General features: G+C 38.1%; 2 protein-coding genes and 1 pseudogene across 2 annotated transcripts in view; 1 reads left to right on the top strand and 2 right to left on the bottom strand.

Annotated features, from left to right (window-relative positions):
* LOC127836866 (angiopoietin-2-like) overlaps nucleotides 1-17,907 on the bottom strand; it is a 456,318-nt gene that overhangs the window by 194,448 nt on the left and 243,963 nt on the right. The window lies entirely within an intron of this gene.
* LOC127840202 (small nucleolar RNA snR44) lies at nucleotides 293-490 on the bottom strand (annotated as a pseudogene).
* LOC127836854 (retina-specific copper amine oxidase-like) lies at nucleotides 2,271-17,042 on the top strand. The gene is made up of 2 exons (XM_052363484.1): nucleotides 2,271-2,433; nucleotides 13,471-17,042. The coding sequence occupies exon 2, from the start codon at nucleotides 13,542-13,544 to the stop codon at nucleotides 16,161-16,163; it is 2,622 nt and encodes an 873-aa protein (XP_052219444.1). The 5' UTR covers nucleotides 2,271-2,433; nucleotides 13,471-13,541; the 3' UTR covers nucleotides 16,164-17,042.

Raw genomic sequence — 17,907 nt, 5'->3', positions numbered from 1 at the left:
GTCATTCTGTTCACATTTCTAGCCTGAGCATCCAATCTTGTCAGTGAAGAGTTAATCACCTCAAGGGACCTTTTTGTTTCTCAAGTTCTCGTAATGGAATTAAACACATCCCGACAAGTCTCTCAAAACCGATCTCTGTCAATTTTCGCGTACAAATGATAAATTATCGAACAATCACTCGAGTAAACGATACTAAAAAGGAAATTCTCACTTTCGAAATGGCACACAAATGCGAAGTGTTACGATTGTTCTGATTGGTTGATTGACTCCTCTTAAGAACCTATGCCGTACTAAAATTTATGCCTGTAAACCGTCCGGGACAGTTTAGGAAACCGTCCCGGACAGTTTCCAGGAAACCGTCCCGGACAGTTTCCTAAACTGTCCCGGACGGTTTGTAATCCACAAATTTAATCGCCCGGTACAGTTTACAGACGCACGAGCGGTTCAAAAGTAAGAAACTGTCCGGGACAGTTTAGTAAACTGTCCGGGACAGCTTACAAACCGTCCCGGACGGTTTATAAACCGTCCCGGACAGATTAGAATAGTTTTGGACCAGTTCGTACACCATAGATAAGCCCCTAGGCATTGTTTTCTTATCACCTTGTACAAACATCCCCTATCTGTCAATTACCCATTGTGCTCAATGCTTCATCTTTTGATGGTGGGTGTAACACGTCTTTTGATTGGACAAGGAAAGAGAAACAGCGAATGGATGAAACTGATACAGAAGGTCGTAGGTCTGAACGATAATAGTGTTTTCTCTTTTGAATTCAGACCTCCTCTAGAGTCATAGCTTATTAAACATTTCTGTGAAAACTGTCTTGTAGATGATAAACATTTTATAATGAATTTACTTTGAAATTTTATATAGAGGAGGTTCGATTTCAAAGAGAAAATACTAGTAGGTTATATGGCAGTTTCTGACATATAACCATAGTAGTATTTTCTCTTTAAATTCAAACCACCTCTACAGTCATACTTTATGTTAACTTTCATAATAAAGGTTTTTTAGTTTCAAATGATGCTTTAACTTCTTTATAAAGTGTAATACATTTCTGAAATCTAAAGCTTTAAACATGTGTGTGAATTTCACACCATGGGGTCGTTGATAAAGCATGTCACGCTTTTTTTTACCATTTTTACCTCGGCATGTCACAAACTGTTACAAAATCTTTGACCCCTTTCCCTAAAGTACGTCACAAACTCACACTTTCGAACATTAAAAAAAAAATTAATACTTAATTTAAATTTAATCTAAAACTCAATTCACTATTACACCGTATTAAAATTTCACTTACCGGTAAAAGAACTTTCACATTACAGGCTTTTATAACTGTAGGGTTGTTACGAGGAGCAGTATGAATATTTATTCACGTGTTAACCTCTAATAAAAACGAAATTATAATTTAGATTTTCTTTCAACCCTTTACTAACTAAAAATGGAACAGTCCAATTATTTCGTCATTGAAATCTGTGTGGAGGTTGTGCCTATTGAATAAGCCGGCCCAGCCAAGTTGCCTATTGAACATTCGAACAACAGAATCAGGAGATACGCAATTCGTCTTATTTTGACATAAAACTAATTCAAATGTATCACAATTTTTTGAAAATTATTTTTAAATTCTACTAAAGAAATAATAATTAAATTATACATTTTTTTTAAATGAATGTGTGAAATCACACATGGCCTGACTCCCCTCCCCCATGTCACAAACTGTCACTTTCTTACTCACCCTCCCCCCACCTTGAGCGTGACAAACTTTATGGACGGCCCGTAATGGTTAAAGCTTTAGACTTCAGAAAGGTGCTGATTTACTTGTTATATATTCATAAATTTATAACACAACATATGTTTCTATATGCATTAAAATTCACCTTGAACAGTGCCTAATAAAAAAATCTATTCGGGAGGGGTTGCCCCTCCCGCACCCTCCCCGTTTGGCCCCCCCCCCCCCCCCCAGTAAACATTTCCTGGGTACGGCCCTGGGAATTGAACCCCTGTCGCCTAGGTGAGTTTTAAATCCGCGCCATATTATATATATACATATTACTGACTAAATAATCGCAACCTGCTTCCATATGTATTGATCGCTGAATGGTCAATCAATAAAACGATTACCGGTAGATTTTGATTGACAGGTAGCGAGATGTGTATTAACATGTCGCAAAAACAAGAATTAAACAATTATCGATCGCTTGTCACAACACGCTCAGTTATACCGAAAGTCACGTATTAGAAAGTATATAGCTAGATCAGTGGACCGTGACTGTAAACTTCTACAACCATGATAAGTCATCGCGGTAATAAAAGCCGCGGGCACGGAAGGACATAAAAATATTTATCGAAATATGCACATGGTAATATGATAAACAGTTAACACGATACACTTATACGCTTGTATGCAAACATGTGGATTAAACGCTTCAGTTAAGGTATGTGTACACTGTATTCGCTTTAAACGTTGCTTGTTGTGTAACGAATTGTTGAAAATAATGAATAATAAGAATAGCAGATAAAGGCGACACTGTTTATCAAGAAATAATATTTACGCATATTTTACTTAAAAAACAACACAACAAAAGTCACAATGTTGAAACATAATTGGGATTCTCGTAGGATTCGTGTTTTCCATGATATTTAAGCAATGGCTTAATTATAATAGTTATTACAAATACGCTTCGTATGAATTTATTTCATATACTATGATTATATTTTGTTTACCAGGCTTAGTATTCGTGTATCTTTCAATAGTAGTATACATGCATTTGCAAGGTAGTTAATAAATCTTCGTCCCCTCTCAATTTAACACTCGTGAGTAGAGACGATGTTTTGTTTCGTAATATATATTTAAGGGACCTTTTCACATGTTTTGGCATGTATTGAAGTTTGTCATTAAATGCTTTATATTGATAAATGTAAACATTGGATCTAAAAGGCTCCAGTAAAAACAAGAATAAAATTAATAAAAGAAAAAAGTAACGCTCAACTGTGCTTGGACCACTGAACGCTGGGGTAAAAGTCTATCGCTTAGACCACTCGGCCATCCTTGATCATACTATGATTGCTGTATTTTATACTTTATATAAGCAATCCACGTAGTATCACAAAAAAACAACATCGGAACTCTCTAAAGTATTCAATCGTTTCGCGTTGCAGCGTTTTTATAATTTTCAGGTTTTTAAGTCGTCAAAAGATGCATATAATGGATATATTATTTTAGAGTATGGTAAATGTTCAGTATGGTAACTGTTCAGTATGGTAAATGTTCAGTATTACTGTTTCCTCGCAATCGTCATAACTAAAACGAATATTTGCGAATCTGAAGCATTTTTTTTATTTTGTCAATTTACCAAAACGTGAAAAGGCCCTTTTAATGCAAACGTATTTTTCTTCATTAGATCAGAAATATATAATAATTATTATTATAATTGTCGGTACTGTTTTGAAATGACAAGAGCAAAATGCTGTACAAACATAGACGATTGTTTTCAGTCTTAAATTGCAAAACAATTTAAAACTCAGTTATTTTGTTTTGTAACTTCACAATAAAGTACACGAAGCTTATTTCGGAATATGTTTCCCGGACGTGTAAAAGGGGCGGTCAACCAGATTGCTATATTACACGAAAAAAAGAAAAAGTTATAAAATACCGTATTTTTTGCAATTATTAGTTTATATGGATTAAAATATCAAGACTGGTATATTACATTACTTGAAAAATGCTGTTAAGTTTGCATATTTTCAGTATATTCGGTAATAAAATTGTACTGAGTATGTCTACCAGGTAATTTAGAGAGTTCTGTTGTAGTTATGTTTTGTGAAACTACAAGGATTGCTTATATTAATTATAAATACAACGCTCATTGTATGAGCATGGATGGCCGAGTGGTTTAAATGGGAGACTTTTTACTCTTTATACTCCAGGACTCCATGGGTCAGTGGTTCGAGCCCTGGTCAGAGTTACTCTTTTTTCTTTCTTTTTTTTCATTTTATTTTTGATTTTTTACTGGATAATTTGACATCCAATGTTTAAATTTATCAATATAAAGCAATTAAGGACGGTATTTTAGAACTTTTCTTGTTCGTCAATCTGGTTGACTGTCCCTTTAAAACTTATGAATGATTATTAAAACACTAAAAGTAATCATTACACATCTTACACTCGTCAAATTATTATTTATACTCCTAAAATAATCGTTTTGTATGCTGAGGTAAATGTTACAATCTATCGCGTCATGGTTGACGGCAGACAGGCAAGACGTAAAACATTTGTTATGCGCATGCGCATTTCAGTCGCGATTTGAGAAAACTGGGTTTAATGCATGTACGTGAAGTGTCGTCCCAGATTAGCCTGTGTAGTCCGCACAGCTAATCAGGGACGACACTTTCCGCCTTAACTGGATATTCGTGTAGAAGAGACTTCCTTTAAACGAAAAATACCATAAAGGCGGAAAGTGTCGCCCCTTATTTGCCTGTGCGGAGTGCACAGGCTAATCTGGGATGACACTTAACGCACATATATTATGCCCTGTTTTCTCAGAACGCGACTCATTTCATAGTATCTAATAAACGTAATGATAAACTACACAAAAAACCAGTTGTATCCTGCACCACAACAAACTCTTAAACGTTCAAATTTACATATAAAAGTTTATTATTTAAAAAAAAGGCATATATATTTGAATTTTGTAAATAATACATAATACAAATTATGAGCAAAGAAAGAAAAAAATGTTGTTATTCATTTCATCATTTACCATTTATTATGAGGAGTGATTCACGTGAATGGATCTTAAAATGACGTTGACGTTATTATCGTACGATACGTTATGCGGTGTGCTTTGAGGTTTTTGTAGTTACCTTACCTGGAAAAATAACTTATTTGAACTAAGGATAAAACATGCGTGTAATTCATCCAACTTATTATTCGCTGGCTTCAATGAAGTATATGTCGTTATTCGTTTAAAGGGACCTTTTCACAGATTTTGGCATGTATTGAAGTTTGTCATTAAATGCTTTATATTGATCAATGTAAACATTGGATCTAAAAAGCTCAGGAAACAAACAAGAATAAAATTCAAGAAAGAAAAAAGTAACCTTCAACTTGGCTCGAACCATTGACCACTGGAGTAAAAGTCTAACTCTTAGACCACCTGGTCATCCGTGCTCATACAATGAGTGATGTATTTTATATTTTATATAAGTAATCCTCGTAGTTGTTAAAAATATAGCGACAACAACAGACTCCAAATTATTAAATCGTTTCGCGTTGCAACGCTTTATGATTTTCAGGTTTTAAATCGTCAAAATATGCATACAATGAATATTTTAGAGCATGATAAATATTCAGTATTACTGTTTCCTCACAAATATCATAACTAAAACGAAAATTTGCGAATCTGAACCTTTGTTTATTTTGTCAATTTACCAAAACGTGAAAAGGTCCCTTTAAACGCCTCTGTCATTACTCGTTTAAAAGTTTTAACTCACACCAGCGTGAATACATTTTCTTGTTTACAGCAATAATATTGACTTTGCAATTTCGTCTTATATGACTTGTGCGTCTAATTCCTAATGACACATTCTTTTTACGTACGTTAATCACATACAAGTAATTAAACCCCTCAACTTCGCCGGAGGTAACGGAAAGGTAGCATATGTAAACATGTATCATCATCCAGTTTTTATCCCTCCATTTGGGGAATGGGGTTGGGTCTCTTTTCATTTTGAAAAAAAATGCGTTGTTTTGACTTTACTTAGAAATTATTTGCTTCAAAATTTAGAAAAAAATGTTTTCGATATATTTTACTTATGTTTCATAAAGAGCTTGAATGGAAAATTAACTAAAAGTTGAAATTTAACTTCAATTTTGAATTTTTAGGTCCCATTTTAGAAACATTATACTATTTTTTCCATTAGAATTGGGTCCTTGTAACGACCCCGAGTTAGAACAAGTTAAAACACTGTCGTCACACCTCATGTAAGCCGTGTTACGGAGCAAACCGAATACTTTTCATTGTCAGGAAACATCAAACAAAAAGTTAAAATGACATTTTTACAATTATAACTATTTTGATACAGTATCTATCGGTGTACAATATACACTAGAACCCATTACGGTAATGCGATACTATCATCAGTGACTTTGCCCAAAAAAATAGATGAAAACGTCCAGTCTTACTGTGATAAGTACGGTATTAATATATAAATGTATGCCTTGAACCGTAGCATGCAACTGAATTCTGCGCTGCACACTATGTCAGACCAATTCTTATTTGTGTCGCGTTCTGAGAAAACTGGGCATAATGCATGTGCGTAAAGTGTCGTCCCTGATTAGCCTGTGCAATCCGCATAGGCTAATCAGGGACGACACTTTCCGCTTTTATGGTTTTTTCAGTTTCAAGTAAGTCCATCCTTACCGAATATCAAGTTTAGGCGGAAAGTGTCGTCCCTGATTAGCCTTTGCGGACTACACAGGCTAATCTGGGCCGACACTTTCCGCACAGGCATTATGCCCAGTTTTCTCAGAACGCGACACATTTGCATATAAACGATGACATCTGTGAGAGAAATAACGTACACAAGATTGGGCCTGCAACATGGTTGGGAAAAGGTTAATTAGCGGATTAAACGGGAAATTGCCGGTTGAATTACCGTATTAAGGAACAGCTAGCTAACTTGCTACCTTAAAACCACATATATCGCTCTGAGGAACGTTTTCTCACGAACGTACAAGGATTGGTTTTCATTTCGTGAGTAAAATCATACTAACTTATATATTTTAATTATTATACATTTGCTTGTGTTAAATTTGTATTTTTTGACACATTAATTTGTTGTATTTCGGTTTGTTTCGGCGGCGTCGAAGTCCCTGATGTTGCTATTTTTCAAGTTAAACATAAAATGCTGAAAAATCATAATTATTCGTGGAACATTAATTTCCATTGATTACGTGATAGGACCAATTAACACAATTTAACACAAACATATCAGACAATTACAGACGCAAAGTCCCCATTTATCTTTATCAAAATCAGAAATCCGCAAATTTCGTTTCCACGAAATGTCTTTTGTTAAACCACTTAATTTCACGTCGACGACTTTTTACGGTATTTATAAACCGAATAACACGACTGATATTTCAGCTAAGCAATCTTGAATGCCCATTGAGAAAAAACAGTTCGTACATTTATACATTTGGGCCGAGCTCTGTGCAACGGGGGTTTAATGCATGTGCAGAAAGTGTCGTCCCATTTAGCCTGCGCAGTCCGACTGCACAGGGACGACACTTTCCGCCTAAGAAGAGAAAAATGAAAACTATCATAAAAGCGAAAAGTGTCGTCCCTGATTAGCCTGAGCGGACTGGACACGTTAACCTGGGACGACACTTAACGCACATTCATTAAATCCCCTTTTCACAGAGCTTGGACCATTTAGTTTATTTTTACTACAGTAATGCCTGTATTGTTTCCATTAAGTTCTTGTGACTATGGGTTTTAAAATGCTTTGATTCAATTACAATCGACAGAACAGATTAGTAAATTCTATATTACCCTTTGATGAAGGTCATGCGGTGGTCAGGCATAAGCTTATGATCAGACATAACACTGCAAATAATATCATTTATGCTACTAATAAACATGGACGGTATGTCTATTTAAATGACCATTTATGTTATGTTAAGTTTAAAAAAATCCATTACCGCTTTGATGGAATATACGTATCCTTGCGTATGCGAATGTACGTATTTTTGCAATTGATAGTGTTTATTTACATTTGTATTAGTAAATGACTAATTATGTTATGTTATGTTTAAAAAATAAATTTCATTACCGCTTTGATGGAATTTACGTATTCTTGTAATTGATTGTGTTTATTTATATTTGTATTCTTAAATAACCATTTATGTTATGTTATGTAATGTAATATTGTTAACCTATTTACGTGACAGAAATCAATGTATATATTTGTGTATGAAGACGATGTACTTATGTATAAGTCTGAATAAACTGTCTGTCTGTCTGTCTGTCTGTCTGTCTGTCTGTCTGTCTGTCTGTCTGTCTGTCTGTCTGTCTGTCTGTCTGTCTTCTGTCTGTCTGTCTGTCTGTCTGTCTGTCTGTCTGTCTGTCTGTCTGTCTGTCTGTCTGTCTTGTCTGTCTGTCTGTCTGTCTGTCTGTCTGTCTGTCTGTCTGTCTGTCTGTCTGTCTGTCTGTCTGTCTGTCTGTCTGTCTGTCTGTCTGTCTGTCTGTCTGTCTGTCTGTCTGTCTGTCTGTCTGTCTGTCTGTCTGTCTGTCTGTCTGTCTGTCTGTCTGTCTGTCTGTCTGTCTGTCTGTCTGTCTGTCTGTCTGTCTGTCTGTCTGTCTGTCTGTCTGTCTGTCTGTCTGTCTGTCTGTCTGTCTGTCTGTCTGTCTGTCTGTCTGTCTGTCTATTGTATATATTGAATAAGCCATAAACCATATTAATACGAACACAGATTATTGACGCTCGATTTGTCATTGTCGGCTCGGGTTCTACTTACATGTACCCCGGGTACCGTAAATATATAAAAGCGCACCCGCGAAATTTAACGCTAAATCGGTCATTGTCGGCAATTTTTTTACATTCTATTTAACGGCCTCTATATTATCGAAACTCATACCATAAAAGTAGGTTGATGTTTTTTTGAAGAGAAGTTTGTTTAAGATAAAAAATATCGTATAACAGTAATCGGTAGCGCGTTTTACGACATCGTATTTTCAGCGGGAATACAACTCGGGTACGACCGGGTATGTGTAAGTATATTTACCGTACCCGGGGTACATGTAAGTATACTTCAGAGCACCCGGGGTACATGTAAGTAGTACCCGAGCCGACAATGACCAATCGAGCATTACTGACGGGTCACAAAGGTCTTTCTTATTACGAAAAATATTCCCGTAACGTTACCGTCACTCTAACGAAGACTTCTCCCCAATTCTCCTCTGTATCCCGCACATGGGATTTATATATGTGTAATGTTTGCTCTGTCGTGCTCGACGCATAATTCAGTGGGATGACACAGCATACACAACTGAGAGAATAGTGATGCAGTTGTCAAATCATATTATATTCTGCTTTTAAACAAGTTCACACAATATTCTATTAATTAGATACATTTAGTAATTTTCAAGTTCTTAAAATATTGAAGTCCTATCATCAAACATAGGGCGGGCGGCCTTATAGGCCAGGCCCGAGATTCAAAAGTAAATAACCCAGAGGTTTAACTGAGCTGGACTCTTATTTAACCCTTTTCATGGTGGGAAATTTGTCGTCTGCTAAAATGTCGTCTGTTGAATTTCTAAAATTAGCATTTTCTTCGTTTTTTTTTTCCAAAGAATACTATCAGAATAGCAAACAGTTTGGATTCAGATGAGACGCCACGTTCTGTGGCGTCTCATCTGGATCCAAACTGTTTGCAAAGGCTTTCAAAATTCGGTTCCAGCACTGTAAGAGTTAACTGCCTGGTTATAAAAACGCTGTTCTCATTTCTATGCTGCCAATATTTTTATACTTACATCAAACCTATGTTGCTCTTGTATATAAAGCCTTCGTGACCCACAGCAAATGAGCCTTGCTCCGTGAATAAGGGGTTTAATGCATGTGCGTAAAGTGTCGTCCCAGATTAGCCTGTGCAGTCCTCACAGGCGTATCAGGGATGTACATTTACGCCTAAACTGGTTTTTCTTCAGAAAAGTCTCTCTTGTTACGAAAATTTCAATAAATGCGGAAAGTGTCGTCCCTGATTTGCCTGTGTCGACTACACAGGCTAATCTGGAACGACACTTTACGCACATGCATTAAGCTCCCTTTACACAAAGCAAGGCGAGACTTAAATGTATGTGCTTCATGATATTAATAATAGTTTGTGATGGAATCGGTCAACAAACATTCTGTTTTATCTAAATTTTCATAGATGAATATTTGGATTATGTACTTTGGTTTTTATTTCGCCTCGAATTATTTTTATTATAAATGCAATGACAACACTAACATAAATAAAATGACCGCTATTTTGGTGGACCTACACTCAATCAAGAGATTTGATAAAAAATATTTGGATAATAGACGTAATACTTTGTTATGAAATCGGTCAATTTCATAATCAAAGCTTTTTTGTTGAATTTAGGATTTATTTAAACACTTTAACAATAGATTTAACTTTAAAAGTCTATACGAAAACAAACATGACTTGTATGACTTTACTTAAACAATTGATAGATTTTTTCACGTTACGTTGCATACTCATTTTGTCGGACTTAAAGCCATTAATTGTATCTACATTGTTGGAGTGCGTTTCACTAAGCTGCGTACGCAAATAATTTCCGTAAATATTTGCGTACGCAAATCTTGTTCTCAAAAACGCGTTTCACTAAACAGCGTAAATTAACGCAGTGCGTTAATTCTGTCGTAAATTTACGCCAGATATGTACTTCGCGTAAATCAGAAAAATTGGCATAACGCCGATCTGTCATGGTTGCCGTTGCTGAAGCGTTAGCAGTACGAGAGATTCATCCTCGAATATTCCGAGCACGAATCGACCCCTTAAGTTATCTAAAGCCTCAGTCAAAAATAATACGGCGTTTTTTCCGCTCATAGGGCTGGCGCCGGCCGATGATCGCACGCACATCGGGTCATTTTGTAGCATCGGGCGGCTTCAGGATTAATTTTTTATATCACAGTTTGTTTTACCCGACATCGGGCCCGGGAAGAAATCGAGTTGAGATCGAAAAAAGATCGGACGAGCAACGAACGGTTATCGCCCGGCGTGCGCCCGACATCGGATTAATTGTACGTGTATCATAAAGAGCATCGTCCGGCGTCCGTCGGGCATCGTGCGGAGGTCCTCCGGCAATCAGACGGTCGCCGGCCGATGTATATGCCTCTGGAAAATACCTTTTGCCGATACACGTTCAATGAATCCGATGTCGGGCGATCGCCGGGCAATACCCGTGCGTTGATCGTCCGATCTTGTTTCGATCTCAACTCGATTCCTTCCCGAGCCCGACGTCGGGTAAAATTTTTAGTGAGACCTAAAACTAATCCGGACGCCGCCCGATGCTACGAATTTGCCCGGTTTCCGTGCGATCATCGGCCGGTCGCCAGCACGATGAGCGGAAAAATACGTCGGCCGCTGATCGGACGGTGATCGGTGTCTATTTGTGACTGAGGTATAAGCGAAAAGGAAATCGTTGAAAGGTATCGTCTGTCGCCGGAGGGTATTATATAGGAGGTTTTGGCGTGACGTCACAAGAGGGGTTTTCCGTTTCTAAAAATCGATTGGCCGTCACACCTCTCGATCGCGGCCATTTACATATTTTCAGAGTAAAGGTCGTCGGTAGACTAAATACTGACAATTTCACAAAACAAAAATATAAATACCCGTTTTCTTTCTTAAAGTAAAACTTGAATAAATGATATTTCAAAAATTATAAAACATATATCAATTTGATTATAATTATAAGTGGTGTGGATGCGATAGTGTTATTTTTTTATCAGCGATCGAAATTTAGTGTAAGAGGTTCATTAAATCAGTTATAAAACAAAGCCCTAAAAAAGCGCAATACATTACAATCTTCAAATATAGTTTTTATTGTATTTTACATTGAATGAATTTTCGTTTCGTTTACATTGAATGAAAATATTAATAAATTTGAGCATTCAAATAAAAAACGTGCATCCGGGACCTGCATATTTTGCAAATTGAACTGTCTTTGCATGTACATGAATATTGAAAACTCTTTACTAGTGATAATGATTGTTACAAATCTAGCATTTTATTATACCATAAATCTATACATTTAATTTATTTTACGCAAGTATTTTATATCCCTATTATGATCAAACGTGATTGCTTGTTTTCATGATGATGTTTCAAAACTGCAGTATACAGAATTGTATTGATACGCAGATTTTTGAGTTGCAAATATTTGTTCACTAAAAATGCAATATCAGTATAGCAAAATTTCTTCACAAGTTATACTTTTACCACCAGCACCAGTTATAAGCTCCAAAAATGAAAAATACAAACGATAAATAATTAATACATGTTTTCAGATTTAACACTGTAACTTAAATTTAGCAATGCCACTACATGCTTAAATTGTATCAAGTTAATTTCAAAAAGGGGCTTCAGAAAAATTGATCGATCATCAGTTACTAAAAAGTTTATATCTAAATTATTGTCTGAATTTTCTTTTGTTTCTTGAATTTTTGTGTTGATATGATTAAACTGGGGCTTTGCATGTTCTACCACTTACGCGTCCATTCCATAACGATTTACCAGGTTTTTCGTTTGTCCGAACCGGTAAGGAAAACGGACAGATCACCCTCGAGTACGTCAAACTTGTTTTCATACTCGGAAACGAGCGTTTCAAACTCGTTTTTTGACCAATACGTTTTCCTTTTCTTCGATTTCACGTCCATTGTAACGATTGTTTACAGCGATTATATACGATCTTGTCAAATATTTATTAATTTATATAAAATGTGTAAAAAAAAACTTATTAAACATATATTTTTATATAAATTAAAATAAAAGTTCAAAAGAACATATGTCGAAAAAGGCTAAATAAACCAAATATCTAATTCTGAAATCGAAAAAGGCTGTACAGACGAATTCGCCAGGATGTAAATCACGCATGTAGGATGTGAATCTGAATTTAGTTTAACGGTTTATTTTAAATTCCTGCACCGATATATATTCATACGACACACGAAAATTAACTAAAAAGACGAATGCTTCGGTTATTGTAGGAAAATATCTACGTAATACCTTCGTCACAATCGGCTCGGGCGCTATTTTTTCTTTGCTGCATGCTATGAAATTCGTCTTCAATGTATAATTTGTATTGCCTATTTTGTGTTTTTGTGACATATGTTATCAATATATTACAATTTAACACGTGTAAAAAAAATAGATACTGTTGCAGACGATTACTTTCTTACGCGTCCGCGCGCACCTGACAGGCTAAACAACACTTACACGCAGCGTAAATTTTGCGCATATTTTAGTGAAACGGCGTGCGCATTAATTTACGTTCGGTGTAAATTCTGTGCGTAAATCTAAAGTTGCGTAAATATACGCTATGTTAGTGAAACGCACTCTTAGTCCTCACCTTCTTTAATCCCTGCCTTTTATTATCCTTCCCATAACATTGCATCCCCTCACCGTCTCTAACACCCACCTACTCTTATCCCCCACCACCCTTATCCCCCCTTACTCACTCTCCTTCATCCCCTTATTACCATCAACTTCCCATTTCATGCACTCATCATATTTCTTTCCTTTATGCGTTCCTTTTTATTTTCATTCTATAGTGTTTTTTTCCAATAGTTCTTCGTTCATTCCGTCCGCCCTTCTACTCACCCGCTCATTTGTCAGTAGCACAGCTTTCTACCGGGTACATTAGGTTTTCTGATGTGTAATGATATCGTTATCTTTTCAATTTCAGATAGAGGGACACATGAACCATTAAAACAGTGGAAACCTCTGTATTATACATTAACCTGGTCAGATAACACAATGCCTTCCGAGGAGACAGATCTCTCGGACATCGACGTGATGCCGTACCAAAATGGTACTGGACATGCGCCTGTTGAGGGAGTCAAGTCGTCCGGACCTTGGAGGGCGTCCGGAAGTTACTCTAGAAAGCTCAAGGTCACGAATTCTCTTACTGGAGATAAACGAACGGAGAAAAATGTAACACTGCTGTATGTTATAATCGGTATTGTGTTGTTCGTTTTAGGACTTGCAGTTGGTATTTTGATAGGAAACTATGCAATTCGTGATGATGCAAAGGACGATATTGTAAAATATGATGAATCCCGCGGTCGTCCCGATTTACAATCAACCCCGCTTCCCGATCTTAAGTCAACCACGGATGTGCCTTCGATCACACATGAACAAACTACAGCTTCCCTAAGCAGTTCTTCAACATCCCCATGTGAGTGTAGCGTTAGTACTCACGCACCAAAACCATCTACTACAGGATCTAGTAATACGTGTAATTGGTGCAAATACGTCAACCCGGACCAATCCGTCGGAGATGAAGCGAGCAAATCACCGTTTGCTGCTCTTACTAAAAATGAATTAGACACCGTGTACCGAGTTCTTAAGGCGCGTGGTTATTTGTCCCCTTCGCCCACGGAACTGAAAGACAACATTCTGTCCCATATGTTCTTATATCCGTTAGAAAAGCAGCTTGTGATAAATTTCTTAGACAATGGTGGTCCATTTCCGGGTCGTTTTGCACAAGTGCACGTGAATAGAGGTGGTCGCGCAGTACCGGATATTATGGAATACAAAGTCGGTCCGCTTAATGTATCCGATAGCGAAGTCATCGTCACAGAATTACGAAAAGACGGCGAAATACCGTTCAATTCCCGTCCATACGACAAAAAGGAGCCATTGCCCATGCACGAAGTCCTGCAGAGTCATCTAATCGCAATAGACACCCTACTCGCAGAAAGCTTCGACGGCGCCTCATTCTCAAATCAGCAAATAGGAGTGTCGTTTTACCCGCTGCCGTCATCGAGTGCCGATGACCGACTGTCCGGTATGTATCTGTATATGAACGGAAAGAGCTACCAGACGATCTCTATGGTTCCCGTCTCGTGTATTGTTCACCACCCGGGCCCCGACTCTGCTGCCTGGTATCCCAGCGACTTCTATTATCTCGGCCAGGGTCCGTTTGCATCTGGAGACGAAATGCAAACTGCATACAACAACGGCTCTTTGCGAAAAATAAAGTTTCCGGCCGGATACATGCAACGCGCAGAGATTTTTTACCTTATGCAAAATAAGTCTCTTCCGGAGCGCCCTCTAGCGGATGTTCCTCCTCCCAGATCCTATGAGACTAAGGGGTCGAGGTACGTGATTCGGGGCTCGCGGGTCACGTGGTTAGGTTGGGAGTTTGAAGTAAGTTCTAACATCTTCATGGGGCCACGAATATTTGATATCCGGTTCAAAGGTCAACGAATCGCGTATGAGATATCATTGCAGGATATTACATTGATTTATTCCTCTCAAACGAATGGTGCCGGGCCGCCGGCGTTGAGTGACACGGGGTATCTACTGGGCACATACAACAGGCCGCGACTCGGTTTGGACTGTCCGGCCAGAAGCAAGACTCTTTCCACATACTCATTCTTGCATGAGCGCACAACGTCGTCACAATTCGCGTGTGTATTTGAGGCGGACGGGCAGGAGCCATTATGGCGGCACGGACAGAAGGGTTTGGCGGACCACTATCTCGTGGTGCGCGCGACCATGAATCTTGGCAATTATGACTACACAATGGAATGGCGATTCCACCTGGACGGAAGTGTAGAGACGCTACTGATCGCTTCCGGTTTCCTTTATGGCTCGTTCTGGGACCCGGAGGATCCGTTACTGAAAAGCGACAAAAGCACGACACCTTTCGGGTACCGCATAGCAGATTATCTGATTGGTCCAATCCACGACCATTCGTTCGTCATCAAAGTAGACTTGGATATTTTAGGAACTAAAAACAGTTTTGAAACAATTCATTGGAAATCTGGACAAAGCGTTGAAGCATACCAGAGTCACACAAATATCACGCAAAAACCTGGCTATTTCTTTTTCAATCACACCCGATATCTAGTTCCAGAAATTTTAGAGCATGAGCAGGGATTTACCAGCAACCCATTGAAGCCAAAGTATTTCACAATTGTTAATGAAAATGAACGTAACGTGTGGGGCGTGAAACGCGGTTACCGTGTAATTCCATACTCCACGATGGCAGAAAACCTCCCGGAAGAGCATCTGATGTTCCACGCCTGGAACCACCTGCGGAACCAGGTGTACGTCACACGCCGCAAGGACGAGGAACAGCACGGCACCGCTTCCTGGTACGGCCTCCAGCACCCGGTCGGAGCGACGGGCGGCGTTGGTGACGCGCTGAACAACGAGACTATACGAAACGAGGACTTGGTGCTCTGGATCACGGAGAAATTCCTGCACGCGCCCACGTCGGAAGACTTGCCTATGACCATTAATGTGAAGAGCGGCTTTAAACTGAAGCCTTTCAATTACTTTGATAGAACGCCCGTGTTTGATGTGCGAGCTCATTATGACCAGAAAAGCCAACCGTACCCTTTCCAAGAACCTTGCTACGAAGTGTGATGTGTGTGTTATGACGCCACAGTTGTGTTATGACGTTACCTTTGTGTTATGACGTCACATATCAAGGGGACCACTGCAAAACGATTGGTAGGGACCATCAGGAACCTAACTACACGTCGACTGAACCTTCGGTCCTGAGATCTCGTTTTGGTCGACATATTTGTTAACAAATAACTAGTCATTATGAAAGGGATAGTTCGGTTTTAACGCCTCAAATCATACAACACAATTCTGACTAAGTTTCATGAAGATTTTGCCATTGTTATGGCTATGATATTCAAGAGCATTGTATATACCTCCAAATTATAAAAACTGCTACGCCCCTAAAAGAAGCAAAACCATGTGATAGGATTAAATGGTATTAGAATTTTCCCACCTTTCTTGATATTCTACGTAGCTGAACTGTTTTTTGATCACACTTGACCAAGTTTCAAACTCGGTCGGCATAGCCATTGCAAACGGTTTGATACAGATTGGGCAAACATGTGGACTCCAGTGCGTTTAGATGATAAGTGATGACAACAAACAAATGGCAAATGTAATTGCATGCGCTTGCCATGATCACGATTATGTTATAAATCAGTTTAAAATGAAAACAAGTTACTAGTATGAAGGCGCAATTCCGTTCATTAATTTCCGAAATGCTCAATTTATTTAATTGTGAACACAATGTGGTCGTGTTTCATGTTGTTTTGTTCTTTTATATCCGGATTATTAATGTATTATTTATCCTCTTGTTCTTGTTTCGTCAGTATATTTTTGATAAGTGGTTCATATTCAGTGCTACAGTAATAGAAATATTGCACTGCTACTGTTTACTGTTAATGCAACTGTCGTCACAATTTATTTGTTGGTGCATAATAAACAAATGAAAAACAATACTTTCAGACTTTGAACATCTTTAAAAGAACATTATTTTCGAAATAAAAACCTTATAACACTCACTAGCTTAACTCTTTGCATGCTGGGAAATTTGTCGTCTGCTAAAATGTCGTCTGCTGAATTTGTAAAATAAGCATTTTCTTCATTTTTTTTTCAAAGAATACTATCAGAATAGCAAACAGTTTGGATCCATATGAGACGCCACGTTTTGTGGCGTCTCATCTGCATCCAAACTGTTTGCAAAGGCCTTTAAAATTCGGTTCCCGCACTGAAAGGGTTAAGCGACTAATTTGAAAATCGCACAAGACAGGAACGGTTTTTCACCCTACCTTTTTAACAGCGCTATCTACTTTTTGTGATTGTAGCTCTTTCCATACATTTTATATGTCACATGACCCTCTTATTGAGAAAACTGTGCTAAATGCATTGCGTAAAGTGCAATCCAGATTAGCCCTTGCAAACAGTTTGGATCCAGATGAGACGCCACAAAACGTGGCGTCTCATCAGGATCCACACTGTTTGCTATTCTGATAGTATTCTTTGAAAAAAATCGAAGAAAATGCTAATTTTAGAGATTCAGCAGATGACATTTAAGCTGACGACAAGTTTCCCAGCATGCAACGGGTTAATCATGCGGCGTCTCATCTGGGTTTACGCTGTTTGCAATGTCCTTTTTTCAGGACGCTAGGCATGAATGGGATAAACACGTGAGCCTCGCTCTGGAAAAACTGGGCCTATTGCATGTGTGTAAAGCGTCCAATATAAGCCCGTGCACATGCTATTCAGGGACGACACTTTCTGCTGATTTTGCAGAATTTTGTTTTTTCGTTAAAAGGAAGTCCCTCCTTAACGAAACTACATA

Source organism: Dreissena polymorpha, chromosome 7 (genome assembly GCF_020536995.1).
Source record: "Dreissena polymorpha isolate Duluth1 chromosome 7, UMN_Dpol_1.0, whole genome shotgun sequence".
NCBI classification, from domain to species: Eukaryota; Metazoa; Mollusca; class Bivalvia; order Myida; family Dreissenidae; genus Dreissena; species Dreissena polymorpha.
This window is presented reverse-complemented; position numbering and strand designations above follow the sequence as displayed.